This window comes from Grampus griseus (genome assembly GCF_964374135.1).
Source record: "Grampus griseus genome assembly, chromosome: 20".
NCBI lineage: Eukaryota > Metazoa > Chordata > Mammalia > Artiodactyla > Delphinidae > Grampus > Grampus griseus.
Window position 1 is genome coordinate 7,134,276 of NC_139014.1, and position 27,951 is coordinate 7,162,226.

The 27,951-nt window shown below is 58.0% G+C and overlaps 2 protein-coding genes across 3 annotated transcripts in view; both read left to right on the forward strand.

Moving 5' to 3' along the window:
* Positions 1–1,162: 1,162 nt before the first annotated feature.
* On the forward strand, positions 1,163–7,953 carry TSEN54 (tRNA splicing endonuclease subunit 54; the record flags this gene model as incomplete). Its single annotated transcript, XM_082679351.1, has 11 exons — positions 1,163–1,218; positions 1,362–1,526; positions 1,625–1,688; positions 1,773–1,856; positions 2,185–2,283; positions 3,265–3,317; positions 4,862–4,963; positions 5,148–5,794; positions 6,468–6,540; positions 6,843–6,959; positions 7,466–7,953. 11 exons carry the CDS (start codon positions 1,163–1,165, stop codon positions 7,614–7,616), a joined length of 1,611 nt encoding a protein of 536 aa, XP_082535477.1. The 3' UTR covers positions 7,617–7,953.
* A 1,077-nt stretch (positions 7,954–9,030) lies between these two features.
* The window catches only part of LLGL2 (LLGL scribble cell polarity complex component 2), a 33,933-nt gene continuing 15,012 nt past the window's right edge, over positions 9,031–27,951 (forward strand). For both annotated transcript variants that reach the window (XR_014298348.1, XM_082679488.1), the window contains exons 1-2: positions 9,031–9,153; positions 20,034–20,126. Coding sequence is in view for 1 of the 2 variants with exons in the window: in XM_082679488.1 (XP_082535614.1) it covers positions 20,052–20,126 (75 nt within the window). In the remaining variant the exon portion in view is untranslated. The remainder of the gene's footprint in view (positions 9,154–20,033; positions 20,127–27,951) is intronic.

Sequence of the window (27,951 nt, forward strand, 5' to 3'; positions counted from 1 at the left end):
GCTCGGCGCCTCCCGCAGGAAATCCCGCCCCTCCCCCCTCCCTCCGGCCGGATCGGGAGCGGAGGGACCGTCCCGGCAGCGCAGTCGGACTGTCAGTCAGTGCCTACGGCCCCGCCCCGATCCGCGTCAGGCCCCGCCCCCTCTCTCTGGTCCGGACCGAGGACGCTGGCCGGGTCAGCGCATGCGCCCAGGTGAAGCGGCGTGGGTGGGGCCGAGAGTGCGCGCAGCTGCCTCCTGGCTGTGGAGCCCCGGGCGACCCGGGGCTCTAGAGTTCAGACCGAATGGTGAGATACCCTGTTTGTGACTGGGTGGGACAGAAGACGTGATGTGAAGGGATCTGGGAACCGAGACCCAGGAATCCCACTTGGGAAGACCCCCTTCCTCTTTGACCCTCGCCCTTCCCGGGACTCCCGCGGCGACCTCCGCCCGCGGCCAGAGTCTCCGACCGACAGCCACTGGTCGGAGCAATGGTGCCACCTAGCGGACTGTGTTGGAACGACCCACGGTGGCGGCGGCGGGGACCCCAGCCTTGAGGAGGTGCTAATGACGGGCTGGGGTGGCGCTTCAGCACCATCGTGGGTCGGACAGCGCCTCCCCCCAACCCGCCCCGGCCCTGGAAACCCGGCTTCGGACCCCCTAGGAAGGGACCTAACGGAAGACCCTGAAGGAACTCCGAACCTCCCTAGACTGCACCTGACAGCCCTCGGTGACCTTCAGTTTGTGAAGGTGGAATTCAGGAACCCAAAGCTCTCCCTTCTCTAAACCCCCTCTTCTAACCTCCCTGTCCAGCTTGGGTGGTGGGGACTAAGCAGCCCAGGGCTGCGGAGGGGAGGGTCACGCATTTGACTCTTCATACTACACTTTTCTATCGCCGGGCTCCTCAAGTTTTACTAGAGAGAAGCCCAGAGGCGGGCTGGGGATAGGAGAGGGGAGCGCCTCCCAATCCAGAAACCTGCAAGCTCTCCGCCCCCGGAATCGAGGCACATGTTTGTGGGCAGCCTCTAGGACCCAGGACACCCAGGAAGGTGGAAAGCAGGTGGGTTGATCCGGAGACCCGAGGAGCAGAGGTAGGATCCGCGGGCGCTAGGGCCGCGCGGAGTTCCGGCGGTGGGCGGGGCGTGGGCGTGGCGCGCGCGCGCGCGCAGCGGCAGACCGCAACCCCATGGAGCCCGAACCCGAGTCAGCCTCGGTGGAGGTGCCTGCCGGCCGCGTGCTCAGGTGCGGCGCGGCCCGGCTCGGGGGAGGCGCCGGGACAGCGGAGTGGGCGCCGGGAAGGGCCCGGGCACCCGGGACGGGGATCCAGGCCTGGGCCGAGCGGCGCCGACTGCGCGGCGCTAACCCCGCGTCCCTTCCTTCCCCAGTGCCCCGGAGCTCTTCGCTGCCCGTTCCAGGTCCCAGAAGCTGCCCCAGCGCTCGCATGGCCCCAAGGACTTCCTCCCCGACGGCTCAGCGGCCCAGGCTGAGCGACTGCGAGTGTGCCGCGAGGAGCTCTGGCAGCTGCTGGCGGAGGAGCGCGTGGAGCGTCTGTGAGGGGGCCGGGCCGGGGCGGGGGCAAAGCCGGGGCGGACGGACCCGGTAGACTAATCCGGTAGACTGAGACGGACCCCTCCCTACTCCTCGCCAGGGGCAGTTTGGTGGCCGCCGAGTGGAGACCGGAAGAAGGCTTCGTGGAGTTGAAGTCTCCTGCGGTGAGCGGTGGGGTTCAGAGACAGGGAACCCGCCTTCTCTGCCCTCCTGGCTCTTTTGTGACATTTGGTCTGGATCCCACGCAGGGTAAATTCTGGCAGACTATGGGCTTCTCAGAGCAGGGCCGGCAGCGGCTTCACCCGGAAGAGGCCTTGTATCTGCTGGAGTGTGTGAGTGGGGCCCTGGGAGAGTGGAGAAGGGGTTGGGACCAAGGAACCGGAAGGACGTTTTTATTGGAGAAAAAGTATATACAACTGAGTATTCAGGGAGCTTGTAACCTGATTTCTAGAGCAGGAGACAAGAATACCACGCAGGGAGCAGGCATTCCAGTCGAAGTTATTGGTGCTGCCTCCCTCTCCCCCCTCCCCTTCCTGGTTGGCCCTATTCTTGCTGTGATGAGGGGGGCGTAGCACACGGATATCGGAGCAGGGAAGTTGCCTCATTGGCTGTGCCACTGCAGGGACGGTTCACAAGCTGAGCTGTTGGCCCCGCTTCCAGGGCTCTATCCAGCTCTTCCACCAAGACCTTCCACTGTCTATCCAAGAGGCCTACCAGCTGCTGCTGACTGAGGACACTGTGACTTTCCTGCAGTACCAGGTATCTGCCACCCTCTCGCGGGACAGAAGCCACCCATCCACTGAACTAATGAGTATTTATAAGTACCTCCGAGGTGCTAGGCACAGAGCCATGTGCTGAGGCTACAAGACCTGCAAGGGCTCTGTTGTCATGGTGCTTACATCCTAGTGGTGGCACTTGGGTAATATATAAGTAAGCAGGCAAATGGATGGTTGACTTCACAGCTGAGTGCCAGGAAAAAGACAAAGAGGAGGAGGAGCACCACGCTAGAGACAGAAATGTGGACACCATGATGGCATGGATGGTATTTCAAACCCCACTGGGCTGTACCTAGGTGTGGCCAGAGTAGAGGGCTGTGTCTGAGAACTGGGGCACTCTAACCTGAGGAGGTCAGGGGGAAGATAAGGGAACTGAAGAGGGTCTGGCAATGCAGGAGAAAACCCAGGAGAGGTGGCATCACAGACTCCAAGAGAAGGTCTTTCCAGGAAGAAGTGCTTGGCTATGTTGAAGGCTTGAGAGATCAAGCAAGCTGGGGGCATTCCTGCCTACATCTCTCAGATGTGGATACAGGGACCCAAGGTTGAACATGTGGTTCATCCAAAGACTATTCCCCCCATCCCACCCATCTATGGAGGTGCTGCGGGGCGGCCAGGTGTTCACCACCTTCTGCTATCTCGTCTTTATTGTAGTCAGGAGCTTCACTGGTGACAGCTTTGGTATCAGAATATTCTAGGGTGTAGTTTTTTTCCTGGTCCATCAACTATCAGCTTTTTGGGATTTGTGTTTAAATTAAGAAACCGCTAAATGTCGTTTGTGCCCACAGTAAGTGAGAGACAGGAATTCAGAGACTTGAGACCTTAGTTTGGGGAAAGCGTTTATAATGGAGTGTGGTCCTACCAGTCCCAGGGTTTGGAATCTGGGGGTGTGGTGAATGGCTTCTGTGTGGAGAAACTACTTGTTTTCAAAAGTGGACGTCTGACCTCTACTTTTTTATCTTTTGAGGTCTTCAGTCACCTGAAGAGACTGGGCTATGTGCTTCGACGATTCCAAGCAAGGTAAATCCCTATCTTATTGCCCTCGAATTTATTCTAGTCCTGGAACCTGGCTGACTGGCCCCAAAGTAGAAAGTGGCCTCTCCTTACCTGGAATCCTTGGGGAACTGCAGCTTTCTGAACAGGCTGGAGGTGCTCCATCAAGAAGCGTGTTGGGACAAATCTGGGTCATTTCACCTTATCCTGGGCTATCAGATTGAGCCCCATCTTCATCCCGTTCACTCCACAGATAACAACTGAGCACCTACAGCTCAGCGTGAGAATGGAGATACAGTACCGGAACAGTGCCTGGCACTTAGTAGGTGTGCAAGCAGATTTGTTAAGTGAAAATATGAATGAAGGACCAAGTGAAGAATTAACAGCTGAGTAGGGTTTCACATTCCTTTTGCTAGGTTAAATGTTCTTTCCTTCTGGGTCTTCTGAGCATCAGCACCTTAGTAATCCAGCACAGCTAAGAGCCACAGAGACTTTCAGACTCAGGAGGAGAAACTGGTACAGCCTTTGCAGGTTCACAGTATGTCACACATGCTGTAGAACAAGCACATCCTTTAATTCTTGAAAGTGGAACATATCTTAAGGAAACAGTCACAGATGTGTGTGTAAGTTCACCTGTGAAACGTGTTTATTCATTCAGTCGTTTGTTCAGCAATATTTATTGACTACCTACTGGGTGCCAGGCCCTATGCTGGTTGCTGAGGAATAGCAGAGAGCAAAATCACTGCCCCCACAGAACTTGTATTTAGTGGGGAGCTTACATGAAACACCATCACTTTGCGAAATCAGTGATTTTGGAAACATACTATAAGCCCAACAGGGAAAGCATGGTCATACAGATTAAAGTTTATCCCTTAGAGCAACGCTATTTGATAGAACTTTCTGTAGTGATAAAAATGGTCTGTGTCTGTGTTATCCAGTATACGTGGCTTGTGTAACCATGGGACTGAATTTTTAATTTTGTTTAATTTTAATAGATTTAAATTTAACTTAAATAGTCCCTTTTGTCTAGGGCTACCATATTGGACAGTACAGCCTCACAGGCATAAAAAAATCATGGCAGGGAAGAATGAATAATGTCCATAACATACTGTTGAGTGTAAAAAAAGACTACACAGTAGTATGTTAGTACAATGTCATTTTTCAGAGGGAGAAACATGGAGAAAGACAGTATGCGTGTTTGTAAGAAACAACGTTACAGTAGTATCTATGGGTTTTATTTTCATTTTTCTTGATTTTCCAAGTTTTCTCGTCCCCCTGATTTTTCTCACTAGGGATTAATTATTTATTGCTGGCTCTGCAGGAGCCCTGGTTTCAGGGAACCTCTGTTCAAAGGTGCCGTTGGTGAGACCCAGAGGCCTGGACAAAGTTGCATGGACAGGCCCCTGTGTCTGCCCCCACGTACCCCGTGTGCAGGTCTGCCTGGGGCCTTAGCCCCTGGTTATGGCTCTAGCCCTGGCCCATGACTTACTCTGAGTCAGTCCCTCACATATTCCACGGGGAGCACCAGACTGAGGAGGTGGTTCTGTTGCCTGCCCCATTCTCACCCACAGCTCTGTCCTGTCCCCTTACGAGAGGCAGCTGAACTTGGATGGCAGTGTCCAGCGCTTGGAGGATCGGAATGGCAAGAGGAAGAGGAGGAGCTCCAGCTCTCAGTAATGCTCCCCACATGGCCACTCCCCAGGGAGAGCCTTGAGGGGGTGCTGGTGTTTGGGCCTTGGAGAATGCCCGGGCTTAAGAGCTGGGCTGGGGCTCAGGGAGGCAGTAGGGCACGTGTGGGTCGCGTGCACCTCAGCAGTCAGGAGCAGATGTGCTGCATTTCCTCCCCACGTCCCTCAGGTCCATTAATAAGAAGCCCAAGGCCCTGGAGAACCCCCTGCAGGGGGTGGATGGGATACCCGAGAGCCTGGCGACCTCCAGCCCACCTCCCCGCAACCAGAACAGCCGATGCCCAGAGGAGAAATCCCAGGAGTCAAGCCCCGTAAAGGGCCCCATGGGCCCCTTTCAGCTTCTGGGGTCCCTGGAGCCCTGCCCTGGGCTGGCCAGGGAGGGGGTGCGGTGCAGCCAGGAGAGTGGCAAAATGGAGAACGGGGTCAAGGGGGCTTGCAAGCCACGCTGGAACTTTGAGCAGATCTCCTTCCCCAACATGGCTTCAGACAGTCGCCATACCCTCCTGCTTGCCCCCGCCCCAGAGCTGCTCCCGGCCAACGTGGCAGGGCGGGAGACAGACGCTGAGTCCTGGTGCCAGAAGCTAAACCAGCGGAAGGAGAAGCTCTCCAGGCGGGAACGGGAGCAACAGGCAGAGGAGGCCCAGCACTTCCGGGAGGATGTAAACTCGGATCCCGAGGTGCAGCGCTGCTCCAGCTGGCAGGAGTACAAGCAGCTGCTGCAGAGGCGGCACCTGCAGAAGACCCAGAGCCACCCCCCACACCTGTGGGACCAGCCTGTCACACCCTTGCTGAGTCCCGGTCAGGCAGACTCCCCAGGTACCCCCTCATCCTGCCATAGGCCACAAGACTTTGAAGGGGGCATGGATTGACCACAACTGATGGAGGCTTAAGGAAGATGGGGGAGGAGAGAGCTGTCAGTGGAGTGGAACCCACAAGGATAGTCCATTCTGGGAGGCAGCAAAGAGACCCAGGTGGGAAGGTTTAGAAATGGCAAGTCAGTGCCCAAGGAGAGGCGAGGAGGAATGAAAACTACAACCACATCCTTAAAATCATAAACGAGATGCATGTGGAGTGGCTCTGCCACCAACTGGCTGTGGTTCCCTGTTCTCCCAGCTCTGTCAGAGGAGAACAAGGGGGTGATATATTGGTCAAATAAATAGAAAGCTTCTTGTATGCCCTGCATGTTAAGAATAGAGAACTAATAGGCAAGAGTTGTGTTAATGAATTCAGAACTACCGTCCTTAATGGGAACATGGTGAGTTGTAAGGAACTACAGTAGTGTTGTCAGAGCAGTTAAATTTGAATTTCAGATAAACAACTAATTTTTTTAGTATATGTATGTTCCAAAAGTTGCGTGGGGCATACCTATACTAAAAAAGAAATCTGCTAAGTCTGGCAGGCCTAAACTAGATGGCAGATTCAGAGATGTCAGGGGGAGTCTGGAGGGTTGACTCCCCTCACCAACGCCTCATTTTCACCATCCGTGTAGCCACAGTCCTTCAGCGTATCTCTGTGCTGCAGACGACACACCTTGCTGATGGAGGCGTGCGGCGAGTTTCCAGGTAGTGCCTGTCTCCACAGTACTTTGGGTGCCGGCAGGAGTTGGTAGCTGGGATTTTACTCCTGAAGTTGGGCATGAGCTGGGGGAATCATTCTAGAGACCCCTACCCTGGCTAATATTCATGTATATCTAGGGGAGAGGGAGGAGTGAGAGACAAGAGTAGATTTTTCCCCAGGTTCTCAGATAAGGTAGCCGTCCCTCCTTAGTCCCCCTGGAGGAACTGGGGGAGCGAAAGGGTGGTGTGGAAAGAAAAGATGGGGGAGGAGAGCCCCTGTTTCCTAAGGTTTCTCACTCTGTCCTCAGGCTGGTGGAGAAGTCTGGGGGCTTGGAGATCAGCTTTGATGTTTACCAGGCCGATGCTGTGGCCACCTTCCGAAAGAATAACCCTGGCAAGCCCTATGTCCGGATGTGCATTAGTGGGTACGGGACCAGCGAGCACTTCCCCCGGGCTGCTGCCAGTTCTCTTGTAAACCAGCTGGACCTCCTCTCCATGCCCCTGGCTAGTTCGTCAGTCCCTGAAAAGAACCGGGGTCCAGAGAGAGGCCCCATAGCCAGTTAGTGCTACAGGAACCCAGGCTTCCCAATCCTCACCTCTCATTCCTGGCATTTTCAAGTAGTCTCTCTCCTGTGCCACGTTAGTCCCAGGCTCACCCAGCAGAAGGGATGTGAATCAGAGGGATTTCCAGGCCAAGAGTGGCGAGAACCTTACTCTTCCTAGTCCCCTTACCCAACCAGGGCTCTGGGTGTTACTTGGAGAACTTAATCAGAGCCGTGCAGTTTGCAGACAGGAGAGCCCAGGGGCCAGACTTCTTGTACCCCCAACTCCTGTCTTACAATTACCCTTCCCTGGGAGCCTCAGAGGGCTGGGTTCTCAAAGCCTATGGGTGGGCTGTGTTCAGGTCTCAGTCTAACCTTGATTCTCGCAGATTTGATGAGCCAGTCCCAGACCTCTGCACCCTCAAGCGGCTGTCCTACCAGAGCGGGGATGTTCCTCTGATCTTTGCCCTGGTGGATCACGGAGACATCTCCTTCTACAGCTTCAGGGACTTCACGCTACCCAGGGATCTGGAGCACTGACCACGCAGCTCTGGCCGGGCCAGGGGTCTGCTCTGAGGGACCTGGACTGTCTGCTCTCAGGGACCATCTCAGTTGCCTCCTACACCCAGACTCTGACCTGTAGCTTCAGAGGCTAGTCTGGGCCTTGGCCCTGGGTGTCTGATGCTTGCAGGAGAGGGGAGCTTTGCCCCCCCTACCTGGCTGCTGCAGCACTTCCATGCCCCAGGCCTGAGATTGCTGCCTTGCAGTAAATCCCCTTGGAACTCAGGACTAGATTTCAGAGACCAGCGAGGCGGGGCAGAAGAGAGGACTCTGTGCCTTTAAATGAGAGGGTGCCTGCTTCTTGCGATAAAGCCAAAGCCATTAAAAAATAGATCCCTTTTATGCTGTGGCTGGATATACTGGACGAGTCCTCCCTACCCACCATCCCATTGTCCGTGGAACTGGCCCCCAGGCACTCACCCCTGCTGTATCCACCCACAGAGAGTACTTCGTCCTCTGGTGCTAGAGTTAAGAGCAGCTCTCAGGAGGGCAGGAATGCGACCCGACCCTTTCTCTGGGAAGTCACTGACGTCTAGCTAGCTTGGCTTTCAGAAGGGTGGTCCGAAGAGGGAAGATGGCATTCCACTGCTCCTTCCCTGAACGCAGCCAGGTCCGGGTAGAGGGGCGGCCGAGAGGCGACATGTCAGTGTGGCTTGAATCCTAGTCTTTCTGAGCTGTGCGGGCCTGGCCTCCGCGCCCCTTCTGCTCCTGTCTCCTCGTTCCTAATCCCCTCCCTCGTCGTGCTGAAAACTCCGGTCGCTGTTGCTGCCGGTTACCCGGAGGAAGGTCCAGGCTTGGAGGCCGCCCAGAGAGGAGGCGCCTCGGCGACACCCCAGTCCTCAAACCACCTAGTTCTTGGGTCCCGAAACTTGGCCCTGTGTTCGCCGGTCACCCTCTCTGATTGGGGTCTGCTCTGAGGGACCCGGACAGGAAGAGCCGGCCGGGCTATGCCCCTCCCTCCGGGGCAGCTCGGGGCCAGGTTGTGGGAGGAACCGATCGCCTGGTTTAGGAGGTGGCCCGGGGCAGCCGCGCGTTTCGGGAACTATTTCCTCCTCCGGGAGGCGGCGGGACACTGGGCGCGGCGTGGCGTCCTGCGATCAGGTACGCCCAGGTGAGCCCAGGTGAGGCCGAGGGCGGGCCGGCAGTGCCTCGTACATATTCACGCAGACCTCGGCCCCGCCCCCGCGGTCCACGGAGTCGTGGATTGGCCGGAGCACGGCCCCCGCCCTCCCCGAGGGCGCCCGCGCTGCGCTCGGCCTCTAAGGCTTTGCGCTACCGGGGGCGGGGCCAGGCCCGGGGGGCGGGCCGCTGGGGCACTGCTCTCCGGGTTCCGCGGCCCGGCCGGCTCACCCTTTATGTAAATAGCGGCGGCTCCGCCCCCTGCTCGCCGCGCCGGAGGTGAGCAGGAAGGAGACTGCCGCCCAGCATCCCGTGGGCCCGCGGCGGAGCGAGCGGAGCTGGCGGCCGACGCCGAGGGACGCGGAGGCCTCGGACGGGGGCTGGCCTGGAGTTCCAGGTGAGGTGAGGGCCGGGACCCACCTAGTCGAGCCCGCCCCCTCGGGGCGCCCGCCACTTGGGGCGCCCGCCACTCGGGGCGGGGAGGCAGGGGAGGGCCGGGACCCCTGGCTTCTCCGGGCTGGGCGGGGAGGGCTGCGCGCAGATCCGCTCGCCTCGCTTCGGATCCCGTCGCTCCGCTCGTCTGGGAGAAACACCTGTAGAAAGTGCCGCTGGGAACTTTTCTGTGCCTGATCCGCCCGCGATTACAGAATCTGGGTTTCGGGTTTGCACAATAGTGTTGGCTTTGGAGAGCAGGGAAACAGGTGCTCGGCCCGGCTGGGCGCGCGGGTCACTGCGGGCGGAGACGGAGTCTCCGGGTCTCGGGCCCCACGTGTAAGGCGCCTGGCCGGAAAGGCAGGCGACGCGCGTCTCCAGAGTGGCCCTCTCTCCGCGAGCGGGGCCCGGAGCGCTTTACGTTGGCGGCTTAGCCCCTGCTCCTGCCATCTGGGCCTTCTCCCTGCCGGCCCTTTGTGCCTCCTAATCCCCGGACACAGGAAGCCCGCGGAAGGGACTTGGGTCTTGGGGCCTTTCTCCGCCTCAGGCGGCTTTGGATACCTTTAGAGGACGTTTCGGAGACCCAGTCTCTTTTCCAAGACCACGGGGGTTGGGCTGCGCTGCGGGACACTGGGGCTTGGCAAGAAGTGAAAAATACCGTCTTGCCAAAGAAAGTGTGCAAAGTTTGCTCTTGGTTTGCTCAGGCTGGACGGTTCACAGACACACCAAGCTTTGGCTGTGGGGAGCACTGACTGTAACTAGGAGAGCCGTGGTGTGGCCTCCTGAGGCTCTCACCTGAGCCAGGTGAGCTTTGGGTGAGGTGGGCGGGGCGTAGACTCGGCGCCGTCCCCATGGGGATCCATGTGCCAGATGCAGGGCGTCTTAACCTGGGCTCTAGGGAGCCTCTGCAGAGTTTACAACTCAAGGTCCTGTCAGGCTGCAGAGGGCATTCTGAGCAGGGAGAGGAGGAGTGTGTCAGGGAGACAGGAAACCCCAGGTGGGAGGAATAGAGCAGCAGAACAGAAAAGCCCTGGCCCAGCCCAGGGGAAGCCAAAGTCAGAAGTGGCTTCTGAGGAACAGTCTGGGTCTTTGTGAGCTGAAGCATGGGAATGGTCCAACCTCTTTATTTTATGCACAGGGGATTCAGATTTGGTTTTCTTCAACTATCTGCCCCCAGTGCTCACTTATGTCAGTGAGGGCTCAAACCCAGCTCTGGGGGCTCTGACCAGTGCTTGCTCCTATTCTCTGAAGTTAGACTGGGCCACTGTCTGGGAGCCACTGGGCAGTGTTTCCAAGGTCTGGGGTCATCCTGCATCCCTACTTTTCCTTGAGGCAATGGAGTATCCCCTTTAGCAGCAGATTAATATAATTTTTTTTAATTTATATTTTTTATTTATTTATTTTTGGCCGCACTGGGTCTTTGTTGCTGTGTGTGGGCTTTCTCTAGTTGTGGCGAGCGGGGGCTACTGTTTGTTGGTGCACGGGCTTCTCGTTGCAGTGGCTTCTCTTGTTGCAGAGCTCAGGCTGTAGGCACGCGGGCTCAGTAGTTGTGGTGCACGGGCTTAGTTGCTCCGCGGCATGTGGGATCTTCCCAGACCAGGGATCGAACCTGTGTCCCCTGCATTGGCAGGTGGATTCTTAACCACTGCGCCACCAGGGAAGTTCCAGATTAATATAATTTTAATCACTTAGTGACTTAGCACTTAGTAGCGCTTTAATGCACAGTAGCATTAAAAGAAAGAAAAAGGCCCTTAATCCCAGCTGACCCCATTGGTTTAAAAAATAAAAAAGGTAATAGGAGCCCACTGGGGCAAATGAAGTGTTTTAGAAAGTGTAAAATAAGACAGAAAACAACTTCTCTCTCGAGCCTCACGGTCTTTCCTCAGATATAGTGCTCATTAAGTTTTTTAAGTGTCTTTCGACTCAGGTGTAGTTTTGAATTGTGCCTTGCCGGTTTCTTGCTGGGTGACCCTGGCTCTGTCACTTAACCAAACCTCAGCAAGCCTTGTTTTTACAGTTGTTGACGAGAGGATGAAAAACGTCATAAACACGTGTGGCCTGGCACATAGCTGGCGCCAGGTGAGGGTGGGCTGCTTAGCGTCCCCACGAAGCATACAGAGCGTGGTCACTTGCGGGAACTTGGGCAGATGCCTGGGCCTTTCGGATGTGCCTGACGGGTTGTGAGGGAATTTGGCTTCTCTGTCCAGATATCCTGATTTCTGAAAGCCTCTGGAGATCAGAACTTTTAGAATGAGGATGTTGCTCCTTGGAGAGCAGAGGTAGAGGGCAGTGGCCTTTCCTAACCTCACTTCGGGTTCCAGGGGCCCTTGGGACTCCTTGGAAAAGCCAGGAGTGAGGCCTAACGGCCGGACCCCTGCTGGCAGGCCTTTCCTGGGAGGAGTGTGTGTGTACAATCTAATCTGCTTTGCTTTCTGCTCGGGGGAAGGCTTGGCTGTATACATTCTGCACCCCGGTGGGCGGATAGGTTGGGGTAGCACATTCCTGCACTGCTCTGTTGTAATTAAGGAGATTTTCTGTGAACTCCACAGTGCCTCCTTTCAACCTCATTTAGGGAAGGGGTATCCTCTCCTGCCAGGACTTCCTGGCCCCAGGACCCTCCCTCCCATAGAGAAAATGGTACACGGAGCTGGAAAGTTTGGCTTCTCTGCCATCAGTCTGTGACCCCCCTATCTACCGCATTGGAGACATTGAGCATCCCTGGCAAGCATCTCCAGGGGCCATGTGGTGTTCCGTGAAGGGGGTCCTTCCTGACGTGCAGAGGCAGCTTTTGAGACACCTGGATCGGGGGCCAGGGTGGAGGCCTGAGAAGCCAATGGCCCTTGCTCCTGGGTTGGCTGCCTTGAAGAGCACTGGCTGCCTGGACTCACTTATCCTGAGTACTCAGCTCGGAGAGGCCTTCTTATCTCACCAGGCGATATCACTATCAGGGCTCCCCCTGGGTCTCCTGAGGCATGCCAGGTCTGTTTGGCAACTTCGTTTTCCCCTGCCCAGGAGTAGTTTTCAGGGAGAAAGTGGGGTATGGGATGGAAGATGGGCGTCCCCCAGTAGGGCCACCAGTACTGTTCGCTCTTCTCCAGCCCTGGCTCCCTAGGATCCCCCGGGAAAGCCTCCTCTCCCTGTGCCCTGTCAGCATGGGGCTTGCCCAGCTCCCTTGGGGGTGGCCTTCCCTCCCCGCCCTGCCTCTCAGAGGAAACTGGTCCTTTGAAGAGTCACCCCACTCCTTCCCCTTCCCCTTCCCAGGGACCACAGTGAATTCTTGTGAGCTAGGAGAGGCTCCTCTGGGCATGGGGACAGGGAAGCTGCTAGATACCTGACTGTGCCCTTCAGGAATTCAGCAGAGACAGGAGACTTTTCTCGAGACACCTGCCTCGGTGTTCCCAGGGTTTGATGAGAGGGACTGGGTACAGGACTGTTTGATTCTAGTAAATAATGTTATTGTTGGCTCTACTTGCCAAGGAGCTGGGTGTCCTGGAGCCTGGGGCTGAGGCAGGACCTGTAGGGTATCCCCAAGCAGGATGTCAGGCGTGATAGGCACACGGCCCTGGCCTTGGTCAGAGACTTGAGAACAGGACGGGGAAGTTCCCTGAGGACCCCGTGGGGCCCCAGCCCAGTACTCTTGAGGGTCAGCGGCTCCTGACTGGAGAACACCTTTGCCTACCTGATCCCCATTCAGTCCCAGCTGTTCATTTATTCAACAAGTATTTATTGGTGCCTCTGTATGTGCGGTGTGGTTTAGACACCAGGCCTAATCCTGGCACCAAGCAAAGGTCTCTGCCGTCACAGGACTCAAATTCTAAAGGATGGGAAGCGTGAGTGACTGGAAATGAGTGTAGGTAGTAAATAATCTGTTAAAAGGCAATACGAGCTACAGAGTAAGAACTAAAGCCGGGGATCAAGACCCCTTGGGAGGGGGGCAGGTTGCAACTTTAAACAGTGGTCAGGATGGGCCTCGTCAAAAAGGTCACATTTCAGCACAGACTTGCAGGAGGTGAGGGAGTTCTTTAAGTAAATGCTGGGTGCCTCTCAGGTGTGAGGGCACTAAGCACTGGAGATGCAACCATGGACAGGTCAGGTGGGGCCCGGTTCCTCCCCCCTGGAGATGACATAGCCTGGAAGCTGCTTGGGTCAGCCGTTCACGTCTTGAGGCAAGTCGGAGGCCGTGGGATGGAGCTTGATGGGATGAGCCAGGCAGCCTGCCCACCCCTACCCACGCCCACCCCGGGCAAGTCGTCAGTGTTCTCCCCAGAACTGCTTTGCTTTTCCTTGTGCTTGACCACATCCAGTCTGTCACTTCCCTGGAGAGAGTCTGGTGTTGGATTGCAGAAGGGGACCGAGGCCCCCAGGATGGGGACGTGGGGAGGACGCACGCATTCCGACTTCCCACTCACCCTGCAGGAAGAGCCTGGGGGTGGCAGGAGGGCCCTCCCAGGGCTGTGGGACTGGCCTGTGGCTCCGTGGGACGGACAGTGAGGGGTGGAGGGCCAGGTCAGGCTCTAGTTGCTGACCCCAGGTGGTCCCATCCAGCCTGCTCTTGGCGAGCCCCTTTGTCCTGGGAGGGAGGCTTGAACTGAGCAGACGGTCTGCAGCCTGGCTGGCGTTCAGACTGGGACGTGGACTCTTACTGCCCAGCCTCCGTAGCTCTCAGAACTGGCTATTTCGTAAGTAATTGTAAGAGTTACATGAGATGTTGCTTGTAAAGTGCTTCAAGTAGCATCTGGCCACAGTCCCTCTCGATCCCTTTCATTACCTAACAACAACAGCGACAACCATTCTGTGGTTCCCACCCCCTCGCTCTCGGCGTTCTAGTCCCACCTCCACAGAGGTGCCCTTTCTGCCAAGGTTTGGTTGCTAAGCTGCTGGCCAGGGGCTGCCCAGTGCCTCTGGGAGATTGGGTTTCCCAGGATAACTCAGGCGCTGGCAAAGCAGCCGTGGGCATCTGAGTTGGGACGGACAGGTGCCCAAGGGTCAGCAGCTGCCCCAGCTGCTTACAGCCCTCTCTTACCACTCCCTGCCGTGGGAGGTGCAGGGGCGAACTCACAGCCGGCGGACGGAGGCCAAAGCTACACGCAGGATGTCGGGGAAGGGAGGGCAGCTTAGGAGCAGCCGGCCGTGGGAAGCACGAGCAGAGGGGAGCCTGGGACTGCGCCTCGTGCCATGCGTGCTCCCGGAGATCGTGAACACGAGCAGGTGCTAGCGTGGCCCCAAGAGCCTTCTCTCCCGTGGGCCTGAGATGTCCAGAGTCCTGCTTCCGGATGTAGCCTCTCTTAGCAGCTCAGTGGAAATGCCCAGGCTGTGGAGGGACCTTCTAGGGGGCTGGCCCATCACACACCTCCAGCACAGGCTGATGCAGCTTGGCCAAGCCTTGGTCTCCTGGGGATAGATTAGCCCAGGCACCCCAAACAGTGCCAGCGTGGGATGAGCCGTCTGCTCTGGGGACCCCCGTCTTCCTCCCTGTGACACAATCAGACCTGCTGCTTAGAGCGGGGAGACAAGACAAGCCCACTCGCCTGCACTTATTTCTTCTCTGCCTCCACTGGCCTCTGCCCTGAGCTCCTGAGATGCAGGGGTGGGGGCAGGGTCTATGTGCGTCCCTGCCACAGGGTCTGTGCAGAGGATGGGAAGGGAAGACAGGGTATGAATTGGCTAGCCTGTTGCCAAGTACGCAGCTCTCCTTTTTTTTTCCAGGGTGGGCATCAGGGTGTGGGGAGACCAATTCTAGGCCCTGGTATGTTTCACTGGCGGGCAACAGTGTTGGGTGATTAGAGCAGTGAGAGCGAAGGGAATCGCCAGGTCAGCTGCCCGCGGGGGACTCTTCAGGCCAGCTCCACGCACGCGGCACAGACCTGTGGGGAGAATGAGTACGAATCAGCCACAGGTCAGCAAGCCTCATGGCCCAGCCAGCCCTGTACCCTACGCGCCCCCCCGCCCCACCACCGAGGGACCAGAGAGCCCGGCAGAGCAGGGAGGGCGGCTCAGAGGTAGGTCTGGACACGGACGGAGGGCGCAGTGGACAGGAATGGAGGCCGAGGTTGGGCAATCTTTAGAAGTTCAGCGGATGGAGAAGGTGTTTCTTCTCAGGAAGCGCCCCCGGCACGGGTTGTGCTCTAGCCAGGTGGCACCCCCAGCGCAGGAAGCCAGGACCCTCGGAGCTCCTTCCTTCCCCAGTCTTTGCCTCAGACCCTTCTTGGCGTCAGACTTGGGGGGCTTCTCAGCCTGGGGGGCCCCTGAACTCTCTTACCCCACATCCCTCACGGCAAAAGCGGCATTGAAGAATACAGCACCTGAGAGCTTGCCAGCTCCTCCCAGGCCTTCCTGTTGAGGCTCACAGCCGCCTCACCCGTCATAGCCTGCAAAGCAGTAACATCCTTTCGCCCCGGACCAGGGGCGCCTGAAACATGAGGCCACACAGCTGGTTCCACCCACCTGTCTACTCCCTGCCTCTGTGCCCATTTGGTGTCCATAGCCGTGGGCAGGGCAGGAGCGATCCCCCAGCAGGACTGAGTGCCAACTGTGAGCGCAGGGCCGCCCTCACACCTGACCAGGACCTGGGCCCCTCCCGTGTGATCCTCTTATTTCCCCTGCCTGGGAGGCAGATAAACAGAAAGAAGAAGAAGCATCACCAGTAATCCCATAACCCTTCCACTGTGTTGTCGACTTATGTAAATATTTTTAAGACTCTACCTGACTCTTGGATACATTGGACATATGTTTCCGTGGCCATCGTCTCCTGCCCTTTTCATGACTGTACCCGTTCCATCGTCGGGCTGAGCACCCTTCACCTGCCCCCTGTTGTTGGCCGCTTAGGTTGCTTCTGATTTTTCCTAGCAGCTTAATGACAAGCACGACAAGGCGGGGGAGACCGTCCACAGAGCTAGACGAGTGCCCGAGTCCACAGTGGTTTTAGGCATCATTTTAGCATAAGGCACAGTCGAGCGCTGAGGGAGCACGGTGAACGTGGTCTGGATGGGGTCAGGGGGAGATGATTTTGGGAAGGTGATTTTTTGTATGCTGCTTGAGGGGCAAGGTTATGTCAGAGGGAAACGTGGAGACGAAAGCACGGAGACCACAGTGAATGGGGCTGGTGCGGGGGCTGAGGAGATGGACACAGGGCCAAGCAGAAGGGGACGTGGGGTGGGGGAGGGGAGGGCGGACCACATCAGGCCCCTGCCCAGGACTGTCAGGGGGTTCCCAGTAGAGTCAAACTGAAGCTCTTTGTTGTGGCCCACCAGGCCCCCCTTCCGACCCATGTCATCCCTCCTTGTTGCCTGCGCCCAGCCCCTCGTGGCACACGGAAGCCCGCTGCCTGACACGCCCTGCCCCGAATCCTCCCGCGGGCTGACCACTTCCTACCATTCAGGACTGGGTGGAGGTATTATCACCTCTGTTCGTTCATTCAGCGTGCGCACGTTGCAGTGGAGGCGAGGGAGGGAGGCTCGTGAGTATTTGGAGGAAAAGAACCCCAGGCAGAAGGAACGGCAGACGCGCAGACCCAGACTCGGGAAGGTTCGCTGAATCCTGACCACCAAACCCTGGTCCCTCGAGCTGAGCATCTTCCCTTATTTTCTTGTAGGCTCTGAGCTTTCTCTGAAACCGTCCCGCTGACTGATTTGTGTACCTCTTAGTCATCGCGCTCCCCTGCCAGGATGTAAGCTTGGTGAGCTGGAGGATCTTGTCTGTCTGTCACGGTCGTATGCCCGGTCCTCAGACAGTGTTTGCTCCGCGCCAGGCAATGGCTTCTGCCGTTGCTTCCACTGCTTGCAGCAGACAAGCTCTCCGGACCTCGAGGAGCTGCCACCCAGCTTGGAGGAGCCGAGCTGTGGTGCTTGAGCCCTGGCTGTGGGTCCCAAGCCCTGGGCTCTTTCCCTTACGTCTCCCCGCCCCCGTCAGGAGTGGGTTGAGTAGGTAGGATCTGTTCCACACCAGGGAGCTCCAGGCCCAGGTTCCTGAAGCTTCTCCGCAGAGAACCTCTTGCCTGGGGTGAGTGGAGCTGAGGGTTTGCTTGGAGGTAAGTCCAGCCAGTCCCAGACCTGTCTGCCTTCAAGAAGGGATGGTACTTTTTTATGCCTTGACATGGGCAGCTTTTCTGTACTGGGAGCTACGCTGAAGGTCCTGGCTCCGTCACCCCAGGCCAGTGGTGTTCCAGCCCCCGGCTGGAATGAGTGGCAGGTCCAGGCAAGGGCCCCCGGCTCTGCCCAGCCAGACCTCACCAGAGGCCAGGACCCACACTGCTTGCTTGGCTCTGAGCTGAAGGCATGTGGGAGTGTGTGTGTCTGCATGTGTCTGCGCCTTGGAACTGCACGGCTGCAACTAGGCATCCTCTGTCCTGTCTGTGCATCCTTTGCTGCCTCCCAGAGACCTAAGATTGGGGAGTTCACCACACCTGGGGTCAAATCTCAGTTCTGTTGGTACCTTCTTAGGGATTGGATGAGTTGCCCAGCTTCTGTGGTCTTCTTTCCATGTCTGCCGCGTGGGGATGTTCCACTCACCTTCCAGGGAGGCTTCTGGAAGGAGAAGGAGCATCCAGGATGAGGTTTAGGTGCACCTTGTTCTAACGCACAAAGGTTTGGTTCAGTGCCTGGTAGGCAGCAGGGGCTCCAAGGGGCAGCCGGGTGGATGGAGTGCCCGCCCTCCCTCCCCGAGTGGGGCTTTCTCCCACCTAGCTCCACATCATGTCTCCCTCCCTCCTATCTGCACGTTTGCCCCTGGGACTGGGCGGTGTCACCCTTGAGCCTTTGTGGGTCCTTGGCACAGATGGCCCTGTGCCCGCTTGTCCCCACCCTGCAGCCTGAGAGGGTCCCCGGGGCAGAGCCCAGGGTGGCCTCTCCCTGGAGTCTACAGGCCCGTTTCCTCCTCCAGGGCGTCCCTCCCAGCCTCCTCTGGCTTCTGACCCAGTGACCGGGGCCGGGAGAGGGAGACGGGGCATCGCCAGGAGCCTGGGGTGGCAGGTTGATGAGCTGGCGCTACCCTCCCCCATGGCTGGAATGCGAGGCCACCAGCCCAGCTGTTTGTCCAGGAGGCCGAGGTCGCTGCAGGCCCCGAGTCTGTTTTCACTCCCAGGCCCAGGAGCCTCCGGGACTTTCCCGTGTTTGTTCCCTGAACCCACTGCGGGGCCTCGGGTCAAGTGAGCACCCGGGAGTTTCCCGACTACCTGCTGTTCCTTGGAGAAGTGGGGCTCCCCGTTCTGCTCTGGCTCCCCCAAAATGTGAAGGCACAGACCTCTACTCTCCAACCCTCTCACAAGTGGTGGCCTTTTCGGTGTCCCCAGAAGGTGAGGCGTTCAGAGGGCTGGTCTCCGCCTGTTCCCAGCTGGAGATGTTTGGATTGCCCTGGGACATGCCTCTCTGCCAGAAAGTCCCTCCAACTCTGCCCCGCATGTGCCTGCCGGGGTCCATTCATATGCGAAGTCTGGCCTGACGGTTAATTTTTGTCACCTTTCAAGAAGCCAGAAACTTCAGGGTATCCTTCGGGTCTCAGCTTAACTACCTTCTTCTCCGGCAGGACACTCCCCTGCTGCCGAGTCTGGGCCGGATGCCCCTGTGCCTCCCCATCAGGGTACCCGGCACTGTGCACTGTCCTGTCTTTACCTGCCCCTACCCCAGAGTAAGCTCCTTCAGGGCAGGGGCTGGCTCTGCCTCCTTCCCTTATAGTGTCAGGCGTGAATGGAGCCATTTCCAGGGTGGGCCTGAGCCCCTGTGTTTCCGAGGACGGGCCTTGGTGTCCTGTGGTCAGTGGGAGGTTGTGCTCCTGGAAGCCGGAAGCTGGAGCACATGTGATCCCACCCGCTTCCCCCAAGGATGAGCCAGAAATAGTTCCCCCGGGACTGGGAATGCATTCTACGGTGGGAGGACAGTTGGGGGGCCTGGGGCTGGCTTCTTTATTGGGAGCAGATTTCTCCTCCTGATTACTCTCCACTGGGCCCCTGGGAAAGGGAGCCTTTCCGAGCACACCCCATCAGAGCCCAGGGGAGCTGGAACTGGAGAGCCAGAGCTGAGGGTGGGAGGTGGGGCAGCCTGGAAGCCTGGGCTTCCAGAGAGAGACCCCCAGCAGCCGTGGGGGCGGACCCAGCTCCCCCGTGGGCCCCGGCTGTGGGGTGGGGTGGGCCAGCACCCCCCGACTGGGTGCTCTGCACCTCACTCACTCAGGTTCCGGACGGCTGTGGCGGGTGGGAGCAGGCTAAGCCCAGAGTCGCTGGAGAGCCTTCCCTGAAGTTAGAAGGAAGAATCTGCCCAGGTGTGCAGACCCCAGCCCCCACCCCCACCCCAGGGAGTTCTGCTGGGCCCTGGCCTGGAGTTGTCGGCGCGTTTCCCCTCCCCCATCGGGGTTCTGATCTGGGAGCCCAGGTGGACAGCCTTTGCGTTCCCACCTTCCAGCCGGCTCTGGAGACAGCGGCTTGTGAAGTTGCCCTTTCTGTTTAGCCAGAGTTTTATGGTTTTTCAGAAAACAGGTTAACAATTAAGCTTTAAAACCTCAGGGCCTCTGGCCCTCCTTGTTCCCATAAAGCCGGGCTAAATGGCTTCCTCCCCCGGCTTCTCCTGTTGGCTTTATTAGGCCACAGGTGGCCGGGAGCAAGCGTCAGAGCATTAACCAGCTCCGGCCTCCAGGTCCAGAGCTCCCTCCGGTTTCCTCTCAGGGAACCGCGCTCCACGGATGGGGCGTGAGGCGTGGGGAAGCCGAGGGTGAAGCTGGCCCGGCCCCGGGGGCGGCCGCCTGCCGTGCTTGGGGAGAGGCTGCCTAAGCTGGGCGAGCGGGCCTGGGCGCCGGGTCGGGCTCTGGGGTGCCGGGCCTCCTTTGGCCGGTGCTCAGCAGCTGCCCCCCTTTCCCCAGGGGGCTGCGCGCAGCAAGATGAGGAGGTTCCTGAGGCCGGGACATGACCCTGCGAGGGAGAGGCTCAAGCGGGACCTCTTCCAGTTTAACAAGGTAAGGGGAGCGGAGGGCCGGCCGGGCGTTTACGGCAGGCATGGAGGTGTCACGCGCCCAGGGAATTCCCTGACGGTCCAGTGGTTAGGACGCCACGCTCTCACTGCTGAGGCCGCGGGTTCGATCCCTGGTTGGAGAACTAAGATTCCGCAAGCTGCGCTGCGTGGCCAAACAAACAAAAGGTATCACCCTCCCCACGGGCTGGGGCTGGCGCCGGGGTCGCTCTTACCTGGACTAAGGTGCTTACTTGGCACTGCCTGCTGTGCCTCCTGGGAACTGGATTTTGGAAATGGGGTCTGGTTAGAGGCTTTCCTGGGAAAGGGTGACAGGACGCCCAGGAGTCAGCTCTCCTTGTCCCATGTCTCTCGCTGGCTGTGTGACCTCTGCAGGTCACCCCGCCTCTTCCAGCCTAGTTTTCCCCACCTGTAAAATGGGGGTAAAACAACCTGTCCTGCCTCCCTCCTCAGGGGGTTATGGAGCAGGCCTAGGGCCGGGAAAGGTGAAAGTGCGTTGAACCCTGCGAAGTATAAGATGTTCCTGTGATGCCAGTTTCCTTGGAGCCCTGGGGCCACAGGCCATGGCCGTTCCCTCCCTCCTCAAATTACCCTCAAAGGAAAACACAGCTTTCCCTGCAGGCAGAACACATAATTCCTTCTGGCCGGCTGTAGGCCTGGGTGAGTGGGGAGAGGCACCTGGGAGAAGGTGTCGGCGGGGGGTGGGGGTGGGGGTTGGCATTTGACCACCCCAGCTCCACACCTGCTCCTAAGGCCCCCCAGGCGGGTGTCCTCTTACCCACGATCATGGGGCTTCCCGGGGGGCTGGCCTGTAAAGGGGAAGGAACACAAGGTGGTTTATTCGCTCCGAGGCCACCTAGCAATCCGCAGCCGGTTCGGGGCAATTCGCTCCTCTCACCTCTGCTTTGATCTAGGCCCTTGGCCTCCGTGCCTCAGCTTCCCTCCACCCTGGAAGGTGGACTGCAGGAAGGGGAGCAGCAAGATGCTCTTCCCCTCGGGGGTCCCAGGACCCCTCCAGGACATGCTGACGGGTGGGCTTCAAATCCAGCTTAGCCACTTAGAAGCTGGATGACCCTGTGCCCGTCACCCATTGCGTAGGTTTGCTGTGAGGATTACACGGAATTAGATCATTGACGTGCTAAGCACAGTGGTCCAGGAGTGTCAGGTGCTGTTTTCAGGGGCTGCCTGCCTGCCAGGGAGAGAGAGCTCCCGGGGGCTTGTTCGAGGCGAGTCAGGGTCCCAACCTGCTCTGCCGGTTTCCTCTGATTTTCTTGACCTGTGGCTGTGAGGCTACTGCCTCTGGGATCAGGGCTTCCCTAAATGAACACCTCCTCCCACTGGGGGAAGGAAGCTGTGGGCACGGCTTTTGGGCCTTGGGATGTGGGCGTGCATATGTTATGAATGGGGGATCTCTGGGCCCCTGCGGCCTGCCATTCTCACTTACAAGGGAGCAGCCCGTGGGTGTTGGGTGTGGGTCTCAGAACCTCAGCATCTGCCTCGGCGCCTGGGTGACCCCTGTCGCCTTCCATTGCCCTTGATGATGCTGGGATCTCACACCCCAAAAAGGTGGCCAATTCCAGTGGAAACCGGATAGACAGGCTCAGTGAAGAGGGATGAACCCCCGCCCCAAGTTCCAACTGTGCAGCAGCAGGGTGGGGCTGGGGTGGGGCTGGGGCAGAAGAATCATGCCTCCCCCTCCACCCCGTGCCCCCAGACTGGACTGCCCCACCCCCAGGCCTGGCTGGGGAGGGGAGGCTCCTGGAATTCCTTCTTCCTCCCATTCACTTCCAAGAGACATGCACTGAGTACCTACACAGCCCAGCGCTGGGGCTGTGGGAATCTCAGACAAGACCTCTGCCCTCCAGGACATTTATAGTCTGGTGGAAGGAAGGGGGCTGATGGTCTAAAATTCCACTTCCTGGGAGGGGAACGTCTTGGGGGGGCTGTTGGGGAGGGGTGGGGCTTAGACTCATCTCATCTAGGTTCTGGGTGAATGGTGGAGCCCGAAGGGTTGGGCTTGGAGGGTGAGTCCAGATCCTGGAAGGTTTGGGAGCCTGGGTGGTCCTACCCACGCCAGCCCTGCCCCGGCCCCCTGGCTGTGAGGTCAGCTGTGGGATCAAGGGAGGCTAGAACCTGGGAATCTGGGTCTGACACGCCAGAGCCTGGTGAGTTTTGAGCAGGGGAGTGAGCGATCTCATTTATGACTTAGAGGAGGTAGCTCTGGGATCTTTTTTTTTTTTTCCCCTACCTTTCAGTCAGGAGCAGGTAAGCTCAGAGCACTTAGGAGACGTTGCATTGACTGACTGGGGCCCAGCAGTGGGGTTGGGGCGCAGGGCTTGACCGTTGACATTTGGGGCCTTTGGGGCCCACTGAGTTGTGGGGCTGTTTAGCAGCATCCCTGGCCCTGCCTCCCCAAGACATGACAACCAAAACTGTTCCAGACGCTGCCCAGTGTCCCCTGGCCAGTGAAATAGCCCCTGGGTGAGGGCTCATTTAGGGCGAGAGGTTGATGAGACCTGGTGATAGACGGAGCGCAGGAGGGAAGGGAGGCAGCTGTCCTGCATCCTGGCTGGGCAGTGATGCCACCCCCTGGGTTGGGGAGCCCAGGAGGGGCGAGGAGCAGGGTTGAGGAAAGTGATGCATTCGATTCCGACAGAATAGCAACAATTATGATCGTCCACTTATCGAGAGGCAGTCTTGCCCAGGGGTGAGTGGCGCCAACCTCGGCACCTGACTGCCTGGGTTCACCAGCTGGGTGACCTTGGACAAGTCACTCATCTCTAAGTGGAGAGGGTAACAGCAGCCACCCCACAGTGTTGGTGTGAGGATTAAACGAGTTAGTGTGTGAGTTGAAGGGCCTAAGTGGCTAGTGGTTCCAGTATCAGCACGGCTCTGTGAATGTTATCTGGCTCGAGGTTCAGTGTGGAGAATCTTGGCACCCTCAGGTGAGGGCGGGTCCCAGCAGACAGTGGGATACACAGAGCTGGAGCTCAGAGCCTCACATCTGGGGAAGCAGGCAGTGTCCATCCCGGAAGTGCCGGTCTGCAGGGCAGTGAGCTGGGAGGTGGGACGGTGGCACCATCATAGGCCAGTCCAAGAGGCTCGCAGACACCAGCTGGGCCTCTCCCTCCAGTACCATCTGGCCCAACTCCTTGATACCCGCACCAAGTGAGGTGCCTCAGAGAGATCAGGGACATGGCCCCCGGCGGGCCGAGAGCAGCACGTCCTGTTTCTTCGGCTTCGGTACCTGGGAAGGAGCTGTGTCTGTGGACAGATGCTCTGAACCCCCTGCTGGGGACTGACTGTCCGAGGGGCAGCTCCGGTTCACCAGGGGCTCCATGCCAAGCAGCAAAGGGGCCAGGTGGTGCAGTGGTTGGGGCGGGGACCCTGGAGCCAGGCGGCCTGGGTCTAGATGCCAGCTGTGCTGCTTCCTCACTGAGTGACTGCAGAAACGTTACTTAACCTCTCTGCTCCTCAGTTTCCTCATCTGTAAAGTGGGCGTTGTAATCACCCCTACACCCAGATTGGTGGGCTGAGTGAGTTAACTTGCTTTGAACGGCACCCACACACAGCTGATGCCCTACAGGGTCTGCCTCACCTTCGCCTCAGCCTCCTGACGACTCACAGGTGGGCGCTGTTCCCACTCTGCAGGTGGGGAAACTGAGGCCTCCAGGCTTGCACAGCCTGAGTACCTGGAGGGGGCACCGGCTGGGGATGCGGCTGCCGGTTCCGTCTGCCCACAGCCGTGTGGCCTCAGGGTGCGGCCTTCCATCTCTTCACCTGTGCCGGATGCCGGGTCCTCAGGCCTGTTGGGAAGACAGAGGTCAGCTGGCAGTGCCAGCAGGGCCACTGAGGACCAAATGAGGGAACTGCGGGACCCACTGGGCGCCTCAGGAGGGAGGAAGTGACTCCGAGGAGACAAGGGGACGTAAGCTCATGTTAAATTAAAACCCCTTCCTTGAAAATACCCTCGAGGCCCTGCCTCCCCTGGTGAAACCCGCTGGCCGCCCTTCCTGCCTGGGCCACCCTCCCCCACCCCAGGCCCTGAACAAACAGTGTGTTCCTGACCAGCTGCCCCGTCCAGGGCGGTTTGGTCTTGGCGTTTGCATGGCTGGGCCCCTGGTGTCAGGTGACAGCCGCACAGGGAGGGCCAGGTTGCTGCCACCGCCAGGAATCTGGGCTGACCACACCCAGTACGGGGCAGTGCCTCCCTGTCCCCCAGCCCACCCCCTGCACACCCTCCCACCCCGTGCCCCTGGGCAGCCTTCCTTCCTGCCCCCCAGCAAGTGCTAGGGACTCCTCAGCCCTCCATCTTGGACAGGGTCCCCCCTTGCTGGGGGCAGGACGAAGGGCCCCCTCGCTCTCAGACAAACCACCTTTGCTCTCTCCCTTCCGGGAACCTGAAATGGGGTCCCGGAGCCGGTGTGAGACAGACGGGCTTTCTCTCTCTCCCACACCGGGCTAATGTTGCAGTTTGGCGGCTCCTAGAAATCTCTCCTTTCCCAGCTCTCTGTCAAAAGAGTTCATTGTTCTCTCTTCCCTTGGCACAGGTCACCTGAGCCAGGTAGCAGGGTGGGGGCAGTGCCAGGTAGGCTGGATGCTGAGCTCAGGAGGTAGGGGAGGACACCCCACTTTGGTCAGCCTCCTAGCTTGAACCTGAGCTGGAGGCGGCTGGGGTCTCTGGCTGGGAGGGCCGGCCCTGGAACCCGGGCCCGCTGTCCTGGGCGGAGGACTGATCGGGGTCGCTGTGTGCCTTGGAAGTCCACAGCAGGACCCCCCTGGGGCTGAGCGCCTCCTGTGCCCCGGGGGCTGCTTTCTTTAAGGGAGGTCAGATACATTCTATGCTCTTGGGTCCTGGAACTGTGCCTAAACCCTAAACCAGCCTGGAGGGGGTCCCTGTCCACGTGGACCTGCTGCTCCAGTGGGGGGAACCACGTCTTAAAAGGCTGTTAGGAGTCGGAGGGAGGGGGAACCAGGGGATGGGAAGGGCACCCCACCTTGGGAGGCAGCTGGAGCACAGGCAGAGGGGCCTCGTGGAAACTTCCTGCTTCCCCAGGCTTCTCGGGCCCTGGGCGTCCAGCTCCTCCCCGTTCCCCTCAATTAACTGACCTCTGTTCTCTCCCCATGTCCAAATCACTCCCTTCCTCATTCCCAGCAAGACCCCCTGGGCCTCTCGTAACTGGCCTGGGGTCCCCGCACCTCCTTTCTTGACCAGTTCCCTGACCTCGTGACTCGCTTTACGTCATATCATGTTGCCTCATTCAGGGATTGTGGGTCTTATTTGCATGTTGAAGCCGGTCGCTTCCCCTCTGGGACCTGGGGAATCCCCTGTCACCACGTTATTTACATTTGAATCCACCCTCTTGGCCCCAGCCAGTCAGGGTCACCATGAAGTTCCCTCCCCTCATTTTGATTTTGAGGGAGCCTTGGTCAACTTGGAGAAGATGCCCTGAGGGATATGAGGGAATGAGGGAGAACCTTTGAAGGAAGGCATGAGGGAGAACCTTTGAAGGAAGGCATGAGGGAGAACCTTTGAAGGAAGGCAAGGCTTGTGTGCGCCTTGAGGCCAGCTGAGCCCTCCAGCGGCGGTCAGGTGGTTGTCCTGAGGCTCGTCTTGTTGGAGCCAAGGACAGCCCCGCTCAGCGCAGTCATTCGCATCACCCCGGTTACCACACGTGAAATGAGGCAAAGCAGCTCGTCCTGTCACCTTTTAAGTGGTATTGGGGATTCTAAGTTTCGTGGGCCTGACTCAGTTCCTGTTCTTTCTAAACCAGCCTATGGAAAAGAAGGTGGTTCGGGAGTGAGGGGGTGGCACAGTGTCCTCAGGACCCTGAAGAAATGAGGAATGAGTATGAGTGACTGAACGATGGGCCTGCCCTTTGTCTCCCTCTGGGTTAGGGAAAAGAGCTGATCCGCAGCAGGTATGACTCAGGTGAGATGTTAGGAGAACTTCCTGCCAGCGAGTTGATAGGATAACGTGTGGCCTGAGCACCTGACAAAAAGTTGCAGACTGTTTTCTCTTTGGCTTTGACTTTCCTGCTGATGCCCAAGGTAAAAATGTCTAGGGGAGCACCTCGGTCCCCTAGGAATATGATGAGACATACGTAATTTAAAATGTTGTAGAAGCGCATTATAACATTTTTTAAACAAGTAACATTATTTTGATAACATATTCTGTTTAATCCAGTACATCCAAAATATTATCGTTTCAACATGTAGTCAATAGATATTAGACTTTTTTCTTAGTATTTTTTTGTTGTTGTTAATACAAAGGTACATTTTTTACTTACAGCACATCTCAATTTGACCATTAAATTTTCTTTAGGAATATGTGATCTATGTTTAGAGTTTGGAAGATTTACAGTTGAAAGAGGAGAGTCAAAGCTTTGGTCTGCCTGACTCCAGCCCCTGTTCCTTTGGAACCCAAGAACATACCTGGGAAGTTTTCTAATTACTGAGTTAGGGGTCCATCCTTGAATTTAAGTTAATAGAAATTAAATAAAATTAAAAGTTCAGTTCCTCTGTGGCCCTTGCCACATTGCAAGGGCTCAGGATCTACACACGGCTTGTGGCTGTTATACTGGACATCGGGGTCTGGGCCCCTGCTGGCCACCAGGCTCCTGCTGGGTGTTTCCCCCAGAGTCCTCCAAATTCCAGACGCTGATCCTGAGCTGCGGCTGCTGGGGATGATGGGAGAAGGCTGTCATCCCAGGAACCTTCTCTGGATCTCGGGCCTCTGACTTCCCGAGGCCCCAGCAGCCTGGGGCCAGCCAAGGCCTAGTGGGGGCTCCTGGGGAAGCGCGTCCCACACTGAGTCAGGAGCCCTGCCCTCCTTTTCCTGGGAAATGTTTACATTCCAGATACCCTGCTATCTCCCCGAGGCTTTTCCAGGCTCTGCATTTTTGACATAGCTGAACAGAAACCTGGGGGGCCGGGCCGGGCCGGGGCGGGGGTGGGGTGGGGGAGGGCTTCTGCTGGTGTGCTGCTGCCCTCCCAGCTGACCCTTCCAGGTACAGCCATTTGCAGGGCAGACTGTGTTCCTGGCAGAGAACCAAGCCTGTGGGGCCCTCACACCTACGTGTCCCCAGAATAGGCACTCTTTGGAGCTCTCCTCCCTGGGCCAACCCCAGCACAGGGCCCCTCTTCCGCGAGCCACTGGCCTGGGGGCAGGCAGGCAGCAAAGCAGTTGGGTCTGCTAAGCTGGCGTTCCAGCTGTCACCAGGACTTATCTGTTTCTGCTCCTTGGAGGCCAAGTGAAGCCCAGAGTAGAGCCTTGGGCCTAAGGAGAGCTGCCTCATTGGGACACCCTTTTTCTGCAGGGCAGTCTCCATGGTTTAAAAAAAAAAACACAGGGCTTCCCTGGTGGCGCAGTGGTTGAGAGTCCGCCTGCCGATGCAGGGGATACGGGTTCGTGCCCCGGTCCGGGAAGATCCCACATGCCACAGAGCGGCTGGGCCCGTGAGCCATGGCCTCTGAGCCTGCACGTCTGGAGCCTGTGCTCCGCAACGGAAAAGGCCACAACAGTGAGAGGCCCGCATACCGCAAAAAAAAAAAAAAAAAAAAACACAAAACTTTGAAATCGCTGGCTGGCATCCTCTGTCCTGCTCGAATCTATAGCTCTACAGGTTCAGTATCCCCTGGCGGGTTGGATGGGGTGGGGCAGAGTGGGGTTAGCTGACTGAGAAACAACCGAAAACCTTCCCGAAGATGGTTTGTCGATCTCAATCCATACCTCTTTAATCTGTAATTCCACCCCTGGGACACCTGCCTAAGGAAATACTGAGTTGCAGGCAGAGATAGGAGCCCAAGAA